This window comes from Oncorhynchus gorbuscha, linkage group LG20 (assembly GCF_021184085.1).
Source record: "Oncorhynchus gorbuscha isolate QuinsamMale2020 ecotype Even-year linkage group LG20, OgorEven_v1.0, whole genome shotgun sequence".
NCBI lineage: Eukaryota > Metazoa > Chordata > Actinopteri > Salmoniformes > Salmonidae > Oncorhynchus > Oncorhynchus gorbuscha.
Genome location: NC_060192.1, coordinates 1524238 through 1547916, shown reverse-complemented (window position 1 = coordinate 1547916; position 23679 = coordinate 1524238). Strand labels below are relative to the sequence as shown.

Sequence of the window (23679 nt, the reverse complement as noted above, 5' to 3'; positions counted from 1 at the left end):
CCTGTCGTGTTTTGTGCCTTCTTCAGACGCTGCGTGTGAGCAGGTGTCTCAGTTGACTACGGCCTGCGCCTACCCGAAGCGACCTGCAGTCTGTGGCCGCTTCTCCAGTTGTTTTCCCTCTACTAATCTAGAGGATTTCAGTTATTCGGTTTTGAACATTAATAAACTCTGTTTCTGTTAAGTCGCGTTTGGGTCCTCCTTCACCTGCATGACAGAAGGAACCGACCAAAGAATGGACCCAGCGACTTCAGACGCTCGTTACACTGCCGTCGAGATCCAAGGAGCCATGCTCGGCAGACACGAGCAGGAATTGTCTGCTGCTCGCCATGCCGTGGAGAACCTGGCCGCTCAGGTTTCCGACCTCTCTGGACAGTTCCAGAGTCTACGTCTCGTGCCACCTGTTACTCCCTGGCCTGCCGAGCCTCCTGAACCCAGGGTTAATAACCCACCTTGCTACTCCGGGCAGCCCACTGAGTGCCGCTCCTTTCTCACGCAGTGTGAGATTGTGTTCTCTCTCCAACCCCACACATACTCTAGAGAGAGAGCTCGGGTTGCTTTCGTCATTTCACTCCTTACTGGCCGGGCTCGAGAATGGGGCACAGCTATCTGGGAGGCAAGGGCTGATTGCTCTAACAGATTCCAGAACTTTAAAGAGGAGATGATTCGGGTTTTTGACCGTTCAGTTTTTGGTGAGGAGGCTTCTAGGGCCCTGGCTTCCTTATGCCAAGGTGAACGGTCCATAACGGATTATTCCATTGAGTTTCGCACTCTTGCTGCCTCTAGTGAGTGGAACGAGCCGGCGCTGCTCGCTCGTTTTCTGGAGGGACTCCACGCAGTGGTTAAGGATGAGATTCTCTCCCGGGAGGTTCCTTCAGATGTGGACTCCTTGATTGCTCTCGCCATCCGCATAGAACGACGGGTAGATCTTCGTCACCGGGCTCGTGGAAGAGAGCTCGCATCAACGGTGTTTCCCTGCTCCGCATCGCAACCATCTCCCTCTGGCTTTGAGACTGAGCCCATGCAGCTGGGAGGGATTCGCATCTCGAATAAGGAGAGGGAACAGAGGATCACCAACCGCCTGTGCCTCTATTGCGGAGTTGCTGGACATTTTGTTATTTCATGTCCAGTAAGAGGCCAGAGCCCATCAGTAAGCGGAGGGCTACTGGTGAGCGCTACTACTCAGGTCCCTTCATCTAGATCTTGTACTACTATGTCGGTCCATCTACGCTGGACCGGTTCGGGTGCTACATGCAGTGCTTTGATTGACTCTGGGGCTGAGGGTTGTTTCATGGACGAAGCATGGGCTCGGAAACATAACATTCCTTTCAGACCGTTAGACAGGCCTACGCCCATGTTTGCCTTAGATGGTAGTCATCTTCCCAGTATCAAATTTGAGACACTACCTTTAACTCTCACAGTATCTGGTAACCACAGTGAGACTATGTCTTTTTGATTTTCCGTTCACCGTTTACACCTGTTGTTTTGGGTCACCCCTGGCTTGTATGTCATAATCCTTCTATTAATTGGTCTAGTAATTCTATCCTATCCTGGAACGTTTCTTGTCATGTGAAGTGTTTAATGTCTGCCATCCCTCCCATTTCTTCTGTCCCTACTTCTCAGGAGGAACCTGGCGATTTGACAGGAGTGCCGGAGGAATATCATGATCTGCGCACGGTCTTCAGTCGGTCCCGAGCCAACTCCCTTCCTCCTCACCGGTCGTATGATTGTAGTATTGATCTCCTTCCGGGGACCACTCCTCCTCGAGGTAGACTATACTCTCTGTCGGCTCCCGAACGTAAGGCTCTCGAGGATTATTTGTCTGTGTCTCTTGACGCCGGTACCATAGTGCCTTCTTCCTCTCCGGCCGGGGCGGGGTTCTTTTTGTTAAGAAGAAGGACGGTACTCTGCGCCCCTGCGTGGATTATCGAGGGCTGAATGACATAACGGTTAAGAATCGTTATCCGCTTCCCCTTATGTCATCAGCCTTCGAGATTCTGCAGGGAGCCAGGTGCTTTACTAAGTTGGACCTTCGTAACGCTTACCATCTCGTGCGCATCAGAGAGGGGGACGAGTGGAAAACGGCGTTTAATACTCCGTTAGGGCATTTTGAGTACCGGGTTCTGCCGTTCGGTCTCGCCAATGCGCCAGCTGTTTTTCAGGCATTAGTTAATGATGTTCTGAGAGACATGCTGAACATTTTTGTTTTTGTCTATCTTGACGATATCCTGATTTTTTCTCCGTCACTCGAGATTCATGTTCAGCACGTTCGACGTGTTCTACAGCGCCTTTTAGAGAATTGTCTCTACGTAAAGGCTGAGAAGTGCTCTTTTCATGTCTCCTCCGTTACTTTTCTCGGTTCCGTTATTTCCGCTGAAGGCATTCAGATGGATTCCGCTAAGGTCCAAGCTGTCAGTGATTGGCCCGTTCCAAGGTCACGTGTCGAGTTGCAGCGCTTCTTAGGTTTCGCTAATTTCTATCGGCGTTTCATTCGTAATTTCGGTCAAGTTGCTGCCCCTCTCACAGCTCTTACTTCTGTCAAGACGTGTTTTAAGTGGTCCGGTTCCGCCCAGGGAGCTTTTGATCTTCTAAAAGAACGTTTTACGTCCGCTCCTATCCTCGTTACTCCTGACGTCACTAGACAATTCATTGTCGAGGTTGACGCTTCAGAGGTAGGCGTGGGAGCCATTCTATCCCAGCGCTCCCAGTCTGACGATAAGGTTCATCCTTGCGCTTATTTTTCTCATCGCCTGTCGCCATCTGAGCGCAACTATGATGTGGGTAACCGTGAACTGCTCGCCATCCGCTTAGCCCTAGGCGAATGGCGACAGTGGTTGGAGGGGGCGACCGTTCCTTTTGTCGTTTGGACAGACCATAAGAACCTTGAGTACATCCGTTCTGCCAAACGACTTAATGCCCGTCAAGCTCGTTGGGCGTTGTTTTTCGCTCGTTTCGAGTTTGTGATTTCTTACCGTCCGGGTAGCAAGAACACCAAGCCTGATGCCTTATCCCGTCTGTTTAGTTCTTCTGTGGCTTCTACTGATCCCGAGGGGATTCTTCCTTATGGGCGTGTTGTCGGGTTAACAGTCTGGGGAATTGAAAGACAGGTTAAGCAAGCACTCACGCACACTGCGTCGCCGCGCGCTTGTCCTAGTAACCTCCTTTTCGTCCCTGTTTCCACTCGTCTGGCTGTTCTTCAGTGGGCTCACTCTGCCAAGTTAGCGGGTCATCCCGGTGTTCGAGGCACTCTTGCGTCTATTCGCCAGCGCTTTTGGTGGCCGACTCAGGAGCGTGACACGCGCCGTTTCGTGGCTGCCTGTTCGGACTGCGCGCAGACTAAGTCGGGTAACTCTCCTCCTGCCGGTCGTCTCAGACCGCTCCCCATTCCTTCTCGACCATGGTCTCACATTGCCTTAGACTTCATTACCGGTCTGCCTTTGTCTGCGGGGAAGACTGTGATTCTGACGGTTGTCGATAGGTTCTCTAAGGCGGCACATTTCATTCCCTCGCTAAACTTCCTTCCGCTAAGGAGACGGCACAAATCATTATTGAGAATGTATTCAGAATTCATGGCCTCCCGTTAGACGCCGTTTCAGACAGAGGTCCGCAATTCACGTCACAGTTTTGGAGGGAGTTCTGTCGTTTGATTGGTGCGTCCGTCAGTCTCTCTTCCGGGTTTCATCCCCAGTCTAACGGTCAAGCAGAGAGGGCCAATCAGACGATTGGTCGCATACTACGCAGCCTTTCTTTCAGGAACCCTGCGTCTTGGGCAGAACAGCCCCTGGGCAGAATACGCTCACAATTCGCTTCCTTCGTCTGCTACCGGGTTATCTCCGTTTCAGAGTAGTCTGGGTTACCAGCCTCCTCTGTTCTCATCCCAGCTTGCCGAGTCCAGCGTTCCCTCCGCTCAAGCGTTTGTCCAACGTTGTGAGCGCACCTGGAGGAGGGTGAGGTCTGCACTTTGCCGTTACAGGGCACAGACGGTGAGAGCCGCCAATAAACGCAGGATTAAGAGTCCAAGGTATTGTTGCGGCCAGAGAGTGTGGCTTTCCACTCGCAACCTTCCTCTTACGACAGCTTCTCGTAAGTTGACTCCGCGGTTCATTGGTCCGTTCCGTGTCTCCCAGGTCGTCAATCCTGTCGCTGTGCGACTGCTTCTTCCGCGACATCTTCGTCGCGTCCATCCTGTCTTCCATGTCTCCTGTGTTAAGCCCTTTCTTCGCACCCCCGTTCGTCTTCCCTCCCCCCTCCCGTCCTTGTCGAGAGCGCACCTATTTACAAGGTACATAAGATTATGGACATGCGTTCTCGGGGACGGGGTCACCAATACCTAGTGGATTGGGAGGGTTACGGTCCTGAGGAGAGGAGTTGGGTTCCGTCTCGGGACGTGCTGGACCGTTCGCTCATCGATGATTTCCTCCGTTGCCGCCAGGATTCCTCCTCGAGTGCGCCAGGAGGCGCTCGGTGAGTGGGGGTACTGTCATGTTTGTCATTCATTGTCATGTCTTGTCCCTGTGCTCCCCATGCTATTCGTTTCCCTCTGCTGGTCTTGTTTGGTTCTATCCTTCTCTCTCCCCCTCCCTCTCTCACTCTCTCGCTCTCTCTTCTCTCTGTCGTTCCGTTCCTGCTCCCAGCTGTTCCTATTCCCCTAATCATCATTTAGTCTTTCCACACCTGTTCCCGATCCTTTCCCCTGATTAGACTCCCTATTTATTCCTTTGTGATCCGTTCCTGTTCCGTCGGTTCCTTGTTTTGTATTCCATGCTGTGATTGCGTTTCGCCCTGTCCTGTCGTGTTTTTTGCCGTGATTGTGTATCACCCTGTCCTGTCGTGTTTTGTGCCTTCTTCAGACGCTGCGTGTGAGCAGGTGTCTCAGTTGACTACGGCCTGCGCCTACCCGAAGCGACCTGCAGTCTGTGGCCGCTTCTCCAGTTGTTTTCCCCTCTACTAATCTAGAGGATTTCAGTTATTCGGTTTTGAACATTAATAAACTCTGTTTCTGTTAAGTCGCGTTTGGGTCCTCCTTCACCTGCATGACACTCGCTCTCTCTCTCTCCTTGGCTCTCTCTCTCTCCTTGGCTCTCTCTCTCTCTCTCTCTCTCTCTCTCTCTCTCTCTCTCTCTCTCTCTCTCTCTCTGAGCCTGCCTGGAGTTGAGAGATAAAACAGCTACATCTTAATCTGTGTCTGGCACAAACCTACAAAGCTGGCAATGAAGTTAACATTTCCTCCTCTTTCTCCCTACTTTACTTTTGTTCTTTCTCTCCTTTTCTCTTTTTCTCAGTCCCTCTTGCTGTCACTCGTGTTAACAGTCAGTGTGTGTCATGTGCGTGTCTCTACAGAGCAGCGTTTGGAGAGTACCTGTCCCACACACACCCTGAGAACCGAAACAGTTCAGGTCAGAGTCTCTCTCCTCTTCTTCTCCCTCCATCTTTCTGTTGTAATATTTCATCCTCCTTCCGCATGCCGTTGACCTAATGTATATGTGAACCACTGATGACAAATGGATGATCATGTTCTGCTATTCTCTCTCGTCTTCTGCTGTCTGTTTCTCTCTCTCGTCTTCTGCTGTCTGTTTCTCTCTCTCGTCTTCTGCTGTCTGTTTCTCTCTCTCCTTCTGCTGTCTGTTTCTCTCTCTCTCTCCTTCTGCTGTCTGTTTCTCTCTCTCTCCTTCTGCTGTCTGTTTCTCTCTCTCTCCTTCTGCTGTCTGTTTCTCTCTCTCCTTCTGCTGTCTGTTTCTCTCTCTCCTTCTGCTGTCTGTTTCTCTCTCTCGTCTTCTGTTGTCTGTTTCTCTCTCTCCTTCTGCTGTCTGTTTCTCTCTCTCCTTCTGCTGTCTGTTTCTCTCTCTCCTTCTGCTGTCTGTTTCTCTCTCTCCTTCTGCTGTCTGTTTCTCTCTCTCCTTCTGCTGTCTGTTTCTCTCTCTCGTCTTCTGCTGTCTGTTTCTCTCTCGTCTTCTGCTGTCTGTTTCTCTCTCTCCTTCTGCTGTCTGTTTCTCTCTCTCCTTCTGCTGTCTGTTTCTCTCTCTCCTTCTGCTGTCTGTTTCTCTCTCTCCTTCTGCTGTCTGTTTCTCTCTCTCTCCTTCTGTTGTCTGTTTCTCTCTCTCCTTCTGCTGTCTGTTTCTCTCTCTCTCCTTCTGCTGTCTGTTTCTCTCTCTCCTTCTGCTGTCTGTTTCTCTCTCTCCTTCTGCTGTCTGTTTCTCTCTCTCCTTCTGCTGTCTGTTTCTCTCTCTCCTTCTGCTGTCTGTTTCTCTCTCTCCTTCTGCTGTCTGTTTCTCTCTCGTCTTCTGCTGTCTGTTTCTCTCTCTCCTTCTGCTGTCTGTTTCTCTCTCTCCTTCTGCTGTCTGTTTCTCTCTCTCCTTCTGCTGTCTGTTTCTCTCTCTCCTTCTGTTGTCTGTTTCTCTCTCTCCTTCTGCTGTCTGTTTCTCTCTCTCCTTCTGCTGTCTGTTTCTCTCTCTCCTTCTGCTGTCTGTTTCTCTCTCTCGTCTTCTGCTGTCTGTTTCTCTCTCTCCTTCTGCTGTCTGTTTCTCTCTCTCCTTCTGCTGTCTGTTTCTCTCTCTCCTTCTGCTGTCTGTTTCTCTCTCTCCTTCTGCTGTCTGTTTCTCTCTCTCCTTCTGCTGTCTGTTTCTCTCTCTCGTCTTCTGCTGTCTGTTTCTCTCTCTCCTTCTGTTGTCTGTTTCTCTCTCGTCTTCTGTTGTCTGTTTCTCTCTCTCCTTCTGTTGTCTGTTTCTCTCTCGTCTTCTGTTGTCTGTTTCTCTCTCTCCTTCTGCTGTCTGTTTCTCTCTCTCCTTCTGTTGTCTGTTTCTCTCTCTCCTTCTGCTGTCTGTTTCTCTCTCGTCTTCTGCTGTCTGTTTCTCTCTCTCTCCTTCTGCTGTCTGTTTCTCTCTCTCCTTCTGCTGTCTGTTTCTCTCTCTCGTCTTCTGCTGTCTGTTTCTCTCTCTCCTTCTGCTGTCTGTTTCTCTCTCTCCTTCTGCTGTCTGTTTCTCTCTCTCCTTCTGCTGTCTGTTTCTCTCTCTCCTTCTGCTGTCTGTTTCTCTCTCTCCTTCTGCTGTCTGTTTCTCTCTCTCCTTCTGCTGTCTGTTTCTCTCTCTCGTCTTCTGCTGTCTGTTTCTCTCTCGTCTTCTGCTGTCTGTTTCTCTCTCTCCTTCTGCTGTCTGTTTCTCTCTCTCGTCTTCTGCTGTCTGTTTCTCTCTCTCCTTCTGCTGTCTGTTTCTCTCTCTCTCCTTCTGCTGTCTGTTTCTCTCTCTCCTTCTGCTGTCTGTTTCTCTCTCTCTCCTTCTGCTGTCTGTTTCTCTCTCTCGTCTTCTGCTGTCTGTTTCTCTCTCTCTCCTTCTGCTGTCTGTTTCTCTCTCTCTCCTTCTGCTGTCTGTTTCTCTCTCTCCTTCTGCTGTCTGTTTCTCTCTCTCCTTCTGCTGTCTGTTTCTCTCTCTCCTTCTGCTGTCTGTTTCTCTCTCTCCTTCTGCTGTCTGTTTCTCTCTCTTGTCTTCTGCTGTCTGTTTCTCTCTCGTCTTCTGCTGTCTGTTTCTCTCTCTCCTTCTGCTGTCTGTTTCTCTCTCTCCTTCTGCTGTCTGTTTCTCTCTCTCCTTCTGCTGTCTGTTTCTCTCTCTCCTTCTGCTGTCTGTTTCTCTCTCTCGTCTTCTGCTGTCTGTTTCTCTCTCTCCTTCTGCTGTCTGTTTCTCTCTCGTCTTCTGCTGTCTGTTTCTCTCTCTCTCTCCTTCTGCTGTCTGTTTCTCTCTCTCCTTCTGCTGTCTGTTTCTCTCTCGTCTTCTGCTGTCTGTTTCTCTCTCTCTCCTTCTGTTGTCTGTTTCTCTCTCTCGTCTTCTGCTGTCTGTTTCTCTCTCTCCTTCTGCTGTCTGTTTCTCTCTCTCTCCTTCTGCTGTCTGTTTCTCTCTCTCCTTCTGCTGTCTGTTTCTCTCTCGTCTTCTGCTGTCTGTTTCTCTCTCTCCTTCTGCTGTCTGTTTCTCTCTCTCCTTCTGCTGTCTGTTTCTCTCTCTCCTTCTGCTGTCTGTTTCTCTCTCTCCTTCTGCTGTCTGTTTCTCTCTCTCGTCTTCTGCTGTCTGTTTCTCTCTCTCTCTCTCCTTCTTCTTTAACCTGCAGCCCATCTCCTGTCTGACACGTCTATTCTCTCTCGTCTTCTGCTGTCTGTTTCTATTTCTCTCTCTCCTTCTTCTTTAACCTGCAGCCCATCTCATGTCTGACACGTCTATTCTCTCTCGTCTTCTGCTGTCTGTTTCTATTTCTCTCTCTCCATCTTCTTTAACCTGCAGCCCATCTCCTGTCTGACACGTTTGTGGGCCCAGACTCTGTCTCCCCTGGCGGTGTCCGTCACCACAACAACAACTATCCATACCCCCACAGGGGCTCTCCGGCCTCCCCTGAGTCCAGCCTGGTGAAGCATCCGCTGGGTCACCTCCAGCCTCCGCCCGTCTCCATCACCACCACCAAGACCCGCCTGTCTCTGGAGCGCAGCTTCTCGGCCGAGGAGGACCAGCAAAAGTGTGTGGAGTGCGCCCTGCAGCCCGCCCGCGTCTACACCATCACCGGAGAGCACGGTATGCTGGGTAGCAACCGGGGCAGCAAGGAGAGCCTGGAGCTGGAGCTGCTGAAGGGGGCGTCGCCCCTGGTCCAGCCCTCCACCTCCCCCTCCTCCACCTCCTCCTCCTCACCCACCCAGCACCACCTCCGTCACGGTCACCGCAGCAACACCCACCGCGATGACGGGAGCCATCGTCACGGCAACCCCGTGGCCGGCGGCAGTGGCAGCAACCATCACACTCTGAATGTTACCGGTGGGGGAGCCTCCCACCATGGTCACCATGGCAGCCACCACCACCTATCCCAGCAGCCTCTGTCGAGCTCTGTCAGCGCGCAAAACATTCGCAGCTGGGGCGAGGGGGGCAAGGGGGACTCACGGGAGGACTGCAGCCTCAATGTGGTCTTGGACTCTAGTGGGGCCCCGTCCCGTAGCCAGGGCTCCCTGGATCTAGAGAGCTCCCGCGAGGCAGGCAAGCAACACAGGCGCCTAGAGAGGATGTGCAGTGTGGACCGGATGACTGGGCTGGAGAGAGGTGAGACGGGGGAGACAGAGAGGGAGAGGCGCTGAAATCAAAGTGGGGTTGTGGGGGGGGTCGATGTTATTTGGATTGTGACGTGGTCTGTATTTCTGACTCTTCGTCTCTCCTCTGCTGTCTCTCCCTGTGTGTCTCCCTCTCTCCCTCTGTGGAGTGGACTGTGTCCTTTAAGGTTTCCTATTGTTGCTTTACAAACATACAAACTCTATGTGGCTGGCTGCTACTGTAACTTCCATTCGTTATATCTCTCCACAGAGGACAACAACTGGTACCCAAAAGACAATATGTTTAGCTTTCAGACTGCTACTACCACCATGCAGGCGTGAGTACCCAGTCCTAATACACACACACACACACACACACACACACACACACACACACACACACACACACACACACACACACACACACACACACACACACACACACACACACACACACACACACACACACACACACACACACACACACACACACACACACACACACACACACACACACACACACACACACACAGTCTGTCTCTCTCTCATAGACACATGCACACAGCTGGCCTATATGATTGTTATTCACAGTCAGGCCTGTGCTGCGTGACGTTGTGACCCCATAAAGCCATTAAAGGGGTGTCAGGGTCTGTGGGCTGAACGTGCTCAACACACAGATGCTCCTCCAGTGGTCCTGCTTTCTACACTCATGCTTTACCCCTTTCTACCCCCCCCCCCGCTGTCTCTCTCCCTATCTCCTCCCCCTCCCCCTCTCTGACCTCACTGACCTCTCTTCTTTAATACACACGTGTTGTAATGGCCCATGACCTAAAGGATGTTGATATCGTTCATTTTCTTTCTTTTTCATGCACTCCTTTCTCTGACCCGCTGCAGGATATCGTGAGTATCTTCGACCTGTTGAATCTAGCCTTCCTCCCCAGCTCCTTAACCCTGTGTCCCCTAACTCCATGACCCTTAACCCACTGACCCTTAACCCTTCCTTGGGGTGAGTGTTTGAAGTTACAGAGGAAACTGCGGGGAGGAAGAGCCATTTTTTACATTCAGCATCACTCCGTCAAGGGAAATATAGTATTATATTATTCAAACATAATATATAAATATAGTATTATATTATTCAAACATAATATATAAATATAGTATTATATTATTCAAACATAATATATAAATATAGTATTATATTATTCAAACATAATATATAAATATAGTATTATATTATTCAAACATAATATATAAATATAGTATTATATTATTCAAACATAATATATAAATATAGTATTATATTATTCAAACATAATATATAAATATAGTATTATATTATTCAAACATAATATATAAATATAGTATTATATTATTCAAACATAATATATAAATATAGTATTATATTATTCAAACATAATATATAAATATAGTATTATATTATTCAAACATAATATATAAATATAGTATTATATTATTCAAACATAATATATAAATATAGTATTATATTATTCAAACATAATATATAAATATAGTATTATATTATTCAAACATAATATATAAATATAGTATTATATTATTCAAACATAATATATAAATATAGTATTATATTATTCAAACATAATATATAAATATAGTATTATATTATTCAAACATAATATATAAATATAGTATTATATTATTCAAACATAATATATAAATATAGTATTATATTATTCAAACATAGCTTGTCTCTTAGCCCATCTTACCCTGGGTATGGGGTAAGTTGTCTCTTAGCCCATCTTACCCTGGGTATGGGGTAAGTTGTCTCTTAGCACATCTTACCCTGGGTATGGGGTAAGTTGTCTCTTAGCACATCTTACCCTGGGTATGGGGTAAGTTGTCTCTTAGCACATCTTACCCTGGGTATGGGGTAAGTTGTCTCTTAGCACATCTTACCCTGGGTATGGGGTAAGTTGTCTCTTAGCACATCTTACCCTGGGTATGGGGTAAGTTGTCTCTTAGCACATCTTACCCTGGGTATGGGGTAAGTTGTCTCTTAGCACATCTTACCCTGGGTATGGGGTAAGTTGTCTCTTAGCACATCTTACCCTGGGTATGGGGTAAGTTGTCTCTTAGCACATCTTACCCTGGGTATGGGGTAAGTTGAGCTGTTAGACAGGGTAGGTTGAGCTGTGGGACAGGGTAAGTTGAGCTGTTGGACAGGGTAAGTTGAGCTGTTGGATAGGGTAGGTTGAGCTGTGGGACAGGGTAAGTTGAGCTGTGGGACAGGGTAAGTTGAGCTGTGGGACAGGGTACGTTGAGCTGTGGGACAGGGTACGTTGAGCTGTGGGACAGGGTAGGTTGAGCTGTGGCACAGGGTAAGTTTAGCTGTGGGACAGGGTAGGTTGAGCTGTGGGACAGGGTAAGTTGAGCTGTGGGACAGGGTAAGTTGAGCTGTGGGACAGGGTACGTTGAGCTGTGGGACAGGGTGCGTTGAGCTGTGGGACAGGGTGCGTTGAGCTGTGGGACAGGGTGCGTTGAGCTGTGGGACAGGGTGCGTTGAGCTGTGGGACAGGGTGCGTTGAGCTGTGGGACAGGGTGCGATTAAACTGATTAATCGTGTAACTGTAATTAACTAGGAAGTCGGGGCACCAAGGAAAATATTCAGATTACAAAGTTATAATTTTCCTAATAGTCTTCTGATTAATGAATTCTTCTTTACCTCACGTTAGTCTCATTCCAAACGTTGTAAATTGTTGGTTACCTGCACGAACCCAGTATTCACTATGAGTCATCCATCAATTGTCTTAAAATAATTTATTTACTAACTAAGTAATTCACAGAAACGCATAAACAAACAGTAGATAGTTACAAGGAAATGATAACAGAGTTTCCCTAGTGGGCTAAACCGGCATCGCGGCTTGGTGGGGAAGTGGGGGTCAACTGAGATAAGACAACACACAGTTGATCATTATAACAATTGAAATGCTAATCTTTTGCACATGAACGCTCACTCATTCGGGAACAATTGCAATCAATATATATATTTACGCTCAGTGTGTCTTCGGAGTCTCTGTTGAAAAGTTTGTTTCTGTTGGAGAGTTTGTCCGCCCTCTCTGTCGTGGTTAGAAAGGATAGTTCAGAGTGACATTCATTCATGTCGTTAGAGAATAGATGTTTCGGGTGGTTGTCGCTCTTCGCGTTCAACGATACCGAATTCCTAGCTGCAGACGAGTAATTAATATCAAAGACTTGTTCTTATTCTGTCGGTATCGATAGTCTAAGAGTTTAACCACGTGGGTCTGGTCTCAAACCTTTGTCCTCTCGTAATTGAGAGCAACACGGTCTGTTGAGAAATTCTCAAGGTGGTGGTTTTATTCGGAACATGGAAAAGGGCTGCCTCATGACGCCCGGTCCTGTCTGTACCCCTGGGGGCGTGCCAAGGACTTAGGGAATTGGAGTTTCCTTCATTAAACAGTCCAAAATCACATTACACAATTTCACAAACAGTTCCATCCTCACTCATTCATTTGATACAATAATTAGATGTAAGCCTCATTACTGCGGCTATTATATAAACAGTGTTATGATAATGTCGCCGTATTGTCTCCCATGAATTTCACAAAATTGTACCAAACGGACCAGTTCGTAGCTGGATTCTTCATCGATCTTTTATACCTTCTAAGGAACATAAATGTTGTTCGGACCTCAAGTTCTGTGAGGTGGAAGAAATTCCTTTGTTCTCTTCTATGAAAACTCTACTCTCTCTCTATACTGTGGCCATGAGGAGATAATCTCCTCCAGGAATTTACGACCTCTCTCTGACCACAGCAGCCTGGGTGTAGGAGACAGGGGGATGGGGCTTGCTGTACCCAAAGAGGGCAAACTCATGACACAGGATAGGATTAAAAGTTTTACATTTGTGATTTACAAATCTTGCAATGGGTTTGTAGCCAGAGGGAGGGTATACTCCCCACATCACCGCAGAGCTCATAGTGTTTGAAAATCATCAAAACTCTTCAACTTTAGATTTTGTCCAAATGCGCCGTTTTCACATACATGTATGTAGATAGCGGTATTATGCTGGAGATAATGAAAATGTGGTTGAAAGTGGTGGAGTTGCCCTGGGAAAAGTACTCCGTCATACTTGAGTAAAGTAACAAAAAGTAAAAGTAAATTATATGCATCAAATTCCTTATATTAAGCAAACTGCACCATTTTCTTGTTCCTTTTTTCTTTTTGGACAGACAGGGGCTCCTGCAATCAGACATCACTTACAAACGCTGTATTTGTGTTTAATGAGTCAGAAGGGATCAGAGGCAGAAGGGATGACCAAGCGTTATATTGATAGGTACGGGTATTGGACCATAGTGCTGTCCTGCCTGAGCATTCGAAATGTATGGGAGTAAAAAGTTCACATTTTCTTTAGGAATGTAGTGGAGTAAAAGTACATTTACATTTACATTTAAGTCATTTAGCAGACGCTCTTATCCAGAGCGACTTACAAATTGGTGCATTCACCTTATGACATCCAGTGGAACAGTCACTTTACAATAGTGCATCTAAATCTTAAAGGGGGGGGGGGGTGAGAAGGATTACTTATCCTATCCTAGGTATTCCTTAAAGAGGTGGGGTTTCAGGTGTCTCCGGAAGGTGGTGATTGACTCCGCTGTCCTGGTGTCGTGAGGGAGTTTGTTCCACCATTGGGGGGGCCAGAGCAGCGAACAGTTTTGACTGGGCTGAGCGGGAACTGTACTTCCTCAGTGGTAGGGAGGCGAGCAGGCCAGAGGTGGATGAACGCAGTGCCCTTGTTTGGGTGTAGGGCCTGATCAGAGCCTGGAGGTACTGAGGTGCCGTTCCCCTCACAGCTCCGTAGGCAAGCACCATGGTCTTGTAGCGGATGCGAGCTTCAACTGGAAGCCAGTGGAGAGAGCGGAGGAGCGGGGTGACGTGAGAGAACTTGGGAAGGTTGAACACCAGACGGGCTGCGGCGTTCTGGATGAGTTGTAGGGGTTTAATGGCACAGGCAGGGAGCCCAGCCAACAGCGAGTTGCAGTAATCCAGACGGGAGATGACAAGTGCCTGGATTAGGACCTGCGCCGCTTCCTGTGTGAGGCAGGGTCGTACTCTGCGGATGTTGTAGAGCATGAACCTACAGGAACGGGCCACCGCCTTGATGTTAGTTGAGAACGACAGGGTGTTGTCCAGGATCACGCCAAGGTTCTTAGCGCTCTGGGAGGAGGACACAATGGAGTTGTCAACCGTGATGGCGAGATCATGGAACGGGCAGTCCTTCCCCGGGAGGAAGAGCAGCTCCGTCTTGCCGAGGTTCAGCTTGAGGTGGTGATCAGTCATCCACACTGATATGTCTGCCAGACATGCAGAGATGCGATTCGCCACCTGGTCATCAGAAGGGGGAAAGGAGAAGATTAATTGTGTCGTCTGCATAGCAATGATAGGAGAGACCATGTGAGGTTATGACAGAGCCAAGTGACTTGGTATATAGCGAGAATAGGAGAGGGCCTAGAACAGAGCCCTGGGGGACACCAGTGGTGAGAGTGCGTGGTGAGGAGACAGATTCTCGCCACGCCACCTGGTAGGAGCGACCTGTCAGGTAGGACGCAATCCAAGCGTGGGCCGCGCCGGAGATGCCCAACTCGGAGAGGGTGGAGAGGAGGATCTGATGGTTCACAGTATCGAAGGCAGCCGATAGGTCTAGAAGGATGAGAGCAGAGGAGAGAGAGTTAGCTTTAGCAGTGCGGAGCGCCTCCGTGATACAGAGAAGAGCAGTCTCAGTTGAATGACTAGTCTTGAAACCTGACTGATTTGGATCAAGAAGGTCATTCAGAGAGATAGCGGGAGAGCTGGCCAAGGACGGCACGTTCAAGAGTTTTGGAGAGAAAAGAAAGAAGGGATACTGGTCTGTAGTTGTTGACATCGGAGGGATCGAGTGTAGGTTTTTTTCAGAAGGGGTGCAACTCTCGCTCTCTTGAAGACGGAAGGGACGTAGCCAGCGGTCAGGGATGAGTTGATGAGCGAGGTGAGGTAAGGGAGAAGGACTCCGGAAATGGTCTGGAGAAGAGAGGGGGGGATAGGCTCAAGCGGGCAGGTTGTTGGGCAGCCGGCCGTCACAAGACGCGAGATTTCATCTGGAGAGAGAGGGGAGAAAGAGGTCAGAGCACAGGGTAGGGCAGTGTGAGCAGAACCAGCGGTGTCGTTTGATTTAGCAAACGAGGATCGGATGTCGTCGACCTTCTTTTCAAAATGGTTGACGAAGTCATCTGCAGAGAGGGAGGAGGGGGGGAGGATTCAGGAGGGAGGAGAAGGTGGCAAAGAGCTTCCTAGGGTTAGAGGCAGATGCTTGGAATTTAGAGTGGTAGAAAGTGGCTTTAGCAGCAGAGACAGAGGAGGAAAATGTAGAGAGGAGGGAGTGAAAGGATGCCATGTCCGCAGGGAGGTGAGTTTTCCTCCATTTCCGCTCGGCTGCCCGGAGCCCTGTTCAAAACTATAAAGATTAAAGTCAATTAAAGGTACCTAAGTGTTTTTACTTATTAAGTACATTACACCACTGGGTAATCTAATAACTAATAACAGCTAATAACCCAGACCGGCTGTAAACTGTAGACCGGTCCTACTGCAGTACTGTTCTCTCTCCCTCACCTCTGGCTAACCCACATGGTCAACTCTCCAGCTAAACCCCAGCTGGCCCTAACTTCCAACGCTAACCTTCTTAACTAACTCAAACAAAGAGACAGCATCCCAAATCCCGATGATGCAAATCTAGCCATTACAGCTATACCCCCCCCAGAGCTGACTAAACCCCGTACTATAGCTAAACCCTTCCCTAGCAATAACCTCCCCCCTCCGCCAGCGCTCTCTCACTCTCCTCGTGATAAGCCAGCATTCCCCCTAGCATCTTGTCATTCTGTGCCACGTCCCAGCAGGGCTTTCCGGGGATTTGTGCAGAGAAAGAGGAGAGAGAGGGAGCTGAATTCGGCTGAAGTCATTCAGAGGTACCGACAGTGTTCCTGGCTGGTCAGTGTGTGCTGCTGTGCTCCTGTCCTCTCCGACTCCCCCATCCATTATCCATAGGGTAGATATAGACTCCTGGGGGGTAAACATAGGGGCACAAGCAGATTGAAATGACTTAACTACCAAGTGAGAGAGAAAAGCCCACTCGGAGAGTGTTGCGCTGTGCCACAGAGGTAGATGGTGTGTGCAACACAATGCCATACATCTGCACTATCCACTGCTGCAGTGGAAATGGGATTCCGTGTGGTAAGTCAGCCATATGTAAGGTTGTAAAAATGGTAAGGAGCCTAGCTAGTGCAGCGCTAAAATGGTGACCAGTTTATTAGGTTTAATCTGTTCACAATTTTCTTTTCTGCGACAGACAATTAGTCGCGTGGCCGTGGCTTGCTATATAAAGCAGGCATTGAGGCATTCAGTTACTGGTCGATTGAACGTGGGAATGGGCAAAACGAGTGACCTCAGCAACTTTGAGCGCGGTGTGATCGTCGGCGTCAGACACTCCGGTTCCAGTATCTCAGAAACGACTGCCCTCCTGGGCTTTTCATGCACGATAGAGTCCATTGTTTAGCGGTGCGACAAACCAAAAAAACATCCAGTCAGCAGCAGCATCTCCTGTGGGAGAAAACAGCTGTTTGATGAGAGTTTCCAAGGAAAATGGCAAGAACGGTGCAAGCTAACAGGCAGGTCACAAACAGACACATAACGCCGCAGTACAACAGTGGTGAGCAGAACGACATTTTGTAATGTACAACTCGTCAGTCCTGCAGACGACCACATCAGGTTCCACCCCTATCAGCTAAAAACAACAACAAGAAGCTGCTCCAGTGGGCAGAACACTGGACAATTGAAGAGTGAAAAAACATTGCCTGGTCCTACGAATCCCGGTTTGTGTTGCATCATGCTGATGGTAGAGCCAGGGCCCCATCCTGCCTGGTGTCAACGGTACAGACTGGTGGTGGTGGTGTTATTGTGTGGGGAATTTTGTCCTGGCACACGTTAGGTCCCCTGATACCAATTAGGCAATGGTTCCTTGCCGTGAAGAATTCAGGCTGTTCTGGAGGCAAAGGGGGGTCTGACCCCGGTACTGGATGGGTGTACCCAATAAACTGGCCACTGAGTGTATATGAGGCATACGTTGCTATGCTAAAGCTAACTCCTAGAGACACGTCAGGTGACATTGGTAGTGAACCCATTACCCTGGCTACCATTACCCTGGCTACCTCAGCAGTAACAAGGCTAAAAAACCCATCAGCAACTGCATATGGGGCCTAGTTAGATAGTTAGTGATGCTAACGAGGCTAAAGCTAACTCCTGGGCAGCTGACTTTGGGAGTGAACCCATTACTGGCAGAGGCTTAGCGGAGAGGCCAACACCTGGATGCATCCCATTTCCTGGGATACAACTAATTCCTTTTCCTCTGAAACCGGATGTGGGAACTCCACTCAGGCATTTTACGCCTGCTACGTCAGGTTAGGCAGATTCAGCTGGGCAGACGAATGGACAGATGTTTTCCCACAATGCCAGGCTGCTGCAGTAGAAGTTTACTGTGGCACTGAAGCCTCAACTGGTTAATGGAGGAGCAACAGACCACCCTCCCCTCCCCTCTGTCTGGACATAGAGAGGTATAAAGAGAGAGGGAGAGAAGGAGAGGTAGACAGAGCTGGAGGAGGTAGGGAGGCAGAGGGATAGTGAGGTAGGGAGAAAGAGAGGACGAGAGGTGCATTGGAGCAGCGTACACAGAGGGAGAGAGGGGGGAGAAAAAGGGGACATACCGCCAGAGCTGCCCTTAATGCGTGAGACAGACAGACAGACAGACAGACAGACAGACAGACAGACAGACAGACAGACAGACAGACAGACAGACAGACAGACAGACAGACAGACAGACAGACAGACAGACAGACAGACAGACAGACAGACAGACAGACAGACAGACAGACAGACAGACAGACAGATAGATAGATAGATAGATAGATAGATAGATAGATAGATAGATAGATAGATAGATAGATAGATAGATAGATAGATAGATGTCTGAGTGTGTAGAGTGGGGTCTCTCCTTCTCTTTCATCCACTCATTAGGGGGACCTGCTGCGTGTCTCTAGTCTGTAGGCATGCGGGGAAAAGAGGATAGCTGGACTTTGTTCCATTTCATTCTATCAGCTCACACTCCCGCCATCCAACACGTGAAGATAGTGACGAGGCCTGCTCTGCTTTAGGGTTAAAGGGTGTTTTAATCACAATATAAAGCCGACTGAGTTTTGTTTGACTCTGTGAGTGAAATGAGGTGACGATTGGATTATCATTCATTGTTGGTGAACAATGTTCCTGGGGGGGTAAAACAAGGACTCGTTCTTTCTCCCTCGCTTCTTTCTCCCTTTCTCTCTCTCACTCCGGCCTCCTCATGTCTCGCATGCATCCACCCACACGCGGTGGCTATTTTTGACCCTTTCACCAACAGACATGTTGTAGCCGCGGAGAGCTATCGCATGGCGTGTTGGAGAGATGTGACATATTGTATGAGGGGGGGGGTTGGCCAGAGAGATCAGGTGTTTATCTCTTCGAAAATAGCAATTATACAGAATGGAATTAATAGGGAACGACAAGCGAACCATTCGTGAAATGTCCCTTAAAGTCGGGACACTTTTATCAATGAAGAAGGCGTCTCTGTATTGTCTGTTTTTGGATCTAGGCTACTAAAGGAAACAGGTTGAAACATGTCTACGTCTGATCAGAAGCATCTGGAAAAGGGCAGTGGTGTTGAATATACAGTAGCAGCAGCTGACAGATACTAGAGGGTATGCAGTAGCAGCAGCTGACAGATACTAGAGGGTATGCAGTAGCAGCAGCTGACAGATACTAGAGGGTATACAGTAGCAGCAGCTGACAGATACTAGAGGGTATGCAGTAGCAGCAGCTGACAGATACTAGAGGGTATGCAGTAGCAGCAGCTGACAGATACTAGAGGGTAGTGGTGTTGAATATACAGTAGCAGCAGCTGACATATACTAGAGGGTAGTGGTGTTGAATATACAGTAGCAGCAGCTGACAGATACTAGAGAGTAATGGTGTTGAATATACAGTAGCAGCAGCTGACAGATACTAGAGGGTATGCAGTAGCAGCAGCTGACAGATACTAGAGGGTATGCAGTAGCAGCAGCTGACAGATACTAGAGGGTATACAGTAGCAGCAGCTGACAGATACTAGAGGGTATGCAGTAGCAGCAGCTGACAGATACTAGAGGGTATGCAGTAGCAGCAGCTGACAGATACTAGAGGGTAGTGGTGTTGAATATACAGTAGCAGCAGCTGACATATACTAGAGGGTAGTGGTGTTGAATATACAGTAGCAGCAGCTGACAGATACTAGAGAGTAATGGTGTTGAATATACAGTAGCAGCAGCTGACAGATACTAGAGGGTAATGGTGTTGAATATACAGTAGCAGCAGCTGACAGATACTAGAGGGTATGCAGTAGCAGCAGGTGACAGCAGGTGACAGATACTAGAGGGTATGCAGTAGCAGCAGGTGACAGATACTAGAGGGTATGCAGTAGCAGCAGCTGACAGATACTAGAGGGTATGCAGTAGCAGCAGCTGACAGCATGACAGACTAGAGGGTATGCAGTAGCAGCAGCTGACAGATACTAGAGGGTATGCAGTAGCAGCAGCAGCAGCTGACAGATACTAGAGGGTATGCAGTAGCAGCAGCTGACAGATACTAGAGGGTATGCAGTAGCAGCAGCTGACAGATACTAGAGGGTATGCAGTAGCAGCAGCTGACAGATACTAGAGGGTATGCAGTAGCAGCAGCAGGTGACAGATACTAGAGGGTATGCAGTAGCAGCAGCTGACAGATACTAGAGGGTATGCAGTAGCAGCAGCTGACAGATACTAGAGGGTATACAGTAGCAGCAGCTGACAGCAGGTGACAGATACTAGAGGGTATGCAGTAGCAGCAGCTGACAGATACTAGAGGGTATGCAGTAGCAGCAGCTGACAGATACTAGAGGGTATGCAGTAGCAGCAGCTGACAGATACTAGAGGGTATGCAGTAGCAGCAGCTGACAGATACTAGAGGGTATGCAGTAGCAGCAGCTGACAGATACTAGAGGGTATGCAGTAGCAGCAGCTGACAGATACTAGAGGGTATACAGTAGCAGCAGCTGACAGCAGGTGACAGATACTAGAGGGTATACAGTAGCAGCAGCTGACAGATACTAGAGGGTATGCAGTAGCAGCAGCTGACAGCAGGTGACAGATACTAGAGGGTATACAGTAGCAGCAGCTGACAGATACTAGAGGGTATGTAGTAGCAGCAGCTGACAGATACTAGAGGGTATGCAGTAGCAGCAGCTGACAGATACTAGAGGGTATACAGTAGCAGCAGCTGACAGATACTAGAGGGTATGCAGTAGCAGCAGCTGACAGATACTAGAGGGTATACAGTAGCAGCAGCTGACAGATACTAGAGGGTATGCAGTAGCAGCAGCTGACAGATACTAGAGGGTATGCAGTAGCAGCAGCAGGTGACAGATACTAGAGGGTATGCAGTAGCAGCAGCTGACAGATACTAGAGGGTATGCAGTAGCAGCAGCTGACAGATACTAGAGGGTATGCAGTAGCAGCAGCTGACAGATACTAGAGGGTATGCAGTAGCAGCAGCTGACAGATACTAGAGGGTATGCAGTAGCAGCAGCTGACAGATACTAGAGGGTAATGCAGTAGCAGCAGCTGACAGATACTAGAGGGTATGCAGTAGCAGCAGGTGACAGATACTAGAGGGTATGCAGTAGCAGCAGCTGACAGCATGACTAGAGGGTATGCAGTAGCAGCAGCTGACAGATACTAGAGGGTATGCAGTAGCAGCAGCTGACAGATACTAGAGGGTATGCAGTAGCAGCAGGTGACAGATACTAGAGGGTATGCAGTAGCAGCAGCTGACAGATACTAGAGGGTATACAGTAGCAGCAGCTGACAGATACTAGAGGGTATGCAGTAGCAGCAGCTGACAGATACTAGAGGGTATGCAGTAGCAGCAGCTGACAGATACTAGAGGGTATGCAGTAGCAGCAGCTGACAGATACTAGAGGGTATGCAGTAGCAGCAGCTGACAGCAGGTGACAGATACTAGAGGGTATGCAGTAGCAGCAGCTGACAGATACTAGAGGGTATGCAGTAGCAGCAGCTGACAGCAGGTGACAGATACTAGAGGGTATACAGTAGCAGCAGCTGACAGATACTAGAGGGTATGCAGTAGCAGCAGCTGACAGATACTAGAGGGTATGCAGTAGCAGCAGCTGACAGATACTAGAGGGTATGCAGTAGCAGCAGCTGACAGATACTAGAGGGTATGCAGTAGCAGCAGCTGACAGATACTAGAGGGTATGCAGTAGCAGCAGCTGACAGATACTAGAGGGTATGCAGCAGCAGCAGCTGACAGATACTAGAGGGTATGCAGTAGCAGCAGCTGACAGATACTAGAGGGTATGCAGTAGCAGCTGACAGCAGGTGACAGATACTAGAGGGTAGCAGCAGCTGACAGATACTAGAGGGTATGTAGTAGCAGCAGCAGCAGCTGACAGATACTAGAGGGTATACAGTAGCAGCAGCTGACAGATACTAGAGGGTATGCAGTAGCAGCAGCTGACAGATACTAGAGGGTATGCAGTAGCAGCAGCTGACAGATACTAGAGGGTATGCAGTAGCAGCAGCTGACAGATACTAGAGGGTATACAGTAGCAGCAGCTGACAGATACTAGAGGGTATGCAGTAGCAGCAGCTGACAGATACTAGAGGGTATACAGTAGCAGCAGCTGACAGATACTAGAGGGTATGCAGTAGCAGCAGCTGACAGATACTAGAGGGTATGCAGTAGCAGCAGCTGACAGATACTAGAGGGTATGCAGTAGCAGCAGCTGACAGATACTAGAGGGTATGCAGTAGCAGCAGGTGACAGATACTAGAGGGTATGCAGTAGCAGCAGCTGACAGATACTAGAGGGTATGCAGTAGCAGCAGCTGACAGATACTAGAGGGTATGCAGCAGCAGCAGCAGCAGGTGACAGATACTAGAGGGTATGCAGTAGCAGCAGCTGACAGATACTAGAGGGTATACAGTAGCAGCAGCTGACAGATACTAGAGGGTATGCAGTAGCAGCAGCTGACAGATACTAGAGGGTATGCAGTAGCAGCAGCTGACAGATACTAGAGGGTATGCAGTAGCAGCAGCTGACAGATACTAGAGGGTATGCAGTAGCAGCAGCTGACAGATACTAGAGGGTATGCAGTAGCAGCAGCTGACAGATACTAGAGGGTATGCAGTAGCAGCAGCTGACAGATACTAGAGGGTATGCAGTAGCAGCAGCAGCTGACAGATACTAGAGGGTATGCAGCAGCAGCAGCAGCTGACAGATACTAGAGGGTATGCAGTAGCAGCAGCTGACAGATACTAGAGGGTATGCAGCAGTAGCAGCAGCTGACAGATACTAGAGGGTATGCAGTAGCAGCAGCAGCTGACAGATACTAGAGGGTATGCAGTAGCAGCAGCTGACAGATACTAGAGGGTATGCAGTAGTAGCAGCTGACAGATACTAGAGGGTATACAGTAGCAGCAGTGACAGATACTAGAGGGTATGCAGTAGCAGCAGATGACAGATACTAGCAGCAGGTATGACAGATAGCAGCAGGTGACAGATACTAGAGGGTATGCAGCAGCAGCAGGTGACAGATACTAGAGGGTATGCAGTAGCAGCAGCTGACAGATACTAGAGGGTATGCAGTAGCAGCAGCTGACAGATACTAGAGGGTATGCAGTAGCAGCAGGTGACAGATACTAGAGGGTATGCAGCAGCAGCAGCAGCAGCTGACAGATACTAGAGGGTATGCAGCAGCAGCAGCAGCAGCTGACAGATACTAGAGGGTATGCAGTAGCAGCAGGTGACAGATACTAGAGGGTATGCAGTAGCAGCAGCTGACAGATACTAGAGGGTATGCAGTAGCAGCAGCTGACAGATACTAGAGGGTATGCAGTAGCAGCAGCTGACAGATACTAGAGGGTATACAGTAGCAGCAGCTGACAGATACTAGAGGGTATGCAGTAGCAGCAGCTGACAGATACTAGAGGGTATGCAGCAGCAGCAGCTGACAGATACTAGAGGGTATGCAGTAGCAGCAGCTGACAGATACTAGAGGGTATGCAGTAGCAGCAGCTGACAGATACTAGAGGGTATGCAGTAGCAGCAGCTGACAGATACTAGAGGGTATGCAGTAGCAGCAGGTGACAGATACTAGAGGGTATGCAGTAGCAGCAGGTGACAGATACTAGAGGGTATGCAGTAGCAGCAGCTGACAGATACTAGAGGGTATGCAGCAGCAGCAGGTGACAGATACTAGAGGGTATACAGTAGCAGCAGCTGACAGATACTAGAGGGTATACAGTAGCAGCAGCTGACAGATACTAGAGGGTATGCAGTAGCAGCAGGTGACAGATACTAGAGGGTATGCAGTAGCAGCAGCTGACAGATACTAGAGGGTATGCAGTAGCAGCAGGTGACAGATACTAGAGGGTATGCAGTAGCAGCAGCTGACAGATACTAGAGGGTATACAGTAGCAGCAGCTGAC

General features: G+C 48.8%; 1 protein-coding gene across 3 annotated transcripts in view; it reads left to right on the top strand.

Moving 5' to 3' along the window:
• The window catches only part of LOC124007338 (NMDA receptor synaptonuclear signaling and neuronal migration factor-like), a 64457-nt gene that overhangs the window by 16868 nt on the left and 23910 nt on the right, over nt 1–23679 (top strand). For 2 of the 3 annotated variants that reach the window (XM_046317827.1, XM_046317825.1), the window contains exons 2-5: nt 5338–5393; nt 8259–9059; nt 9318–9384; nt 9941–9946. In XM_046317827.1, the coding sequence (XP_046173783.1) occupies nt 5338–5393; nt 8259–9059; nt 9318–9384; nt 9941–9946 (930 nt within the window). The remainder of the gene's footprint in view (nt 1–5337; nt 5394–8258; nt 9060–9317; nt 9385–9940; nt 9947–23679) is intronic. The other variant, XM_046317826.1, reaches the window with a different exon arrangement.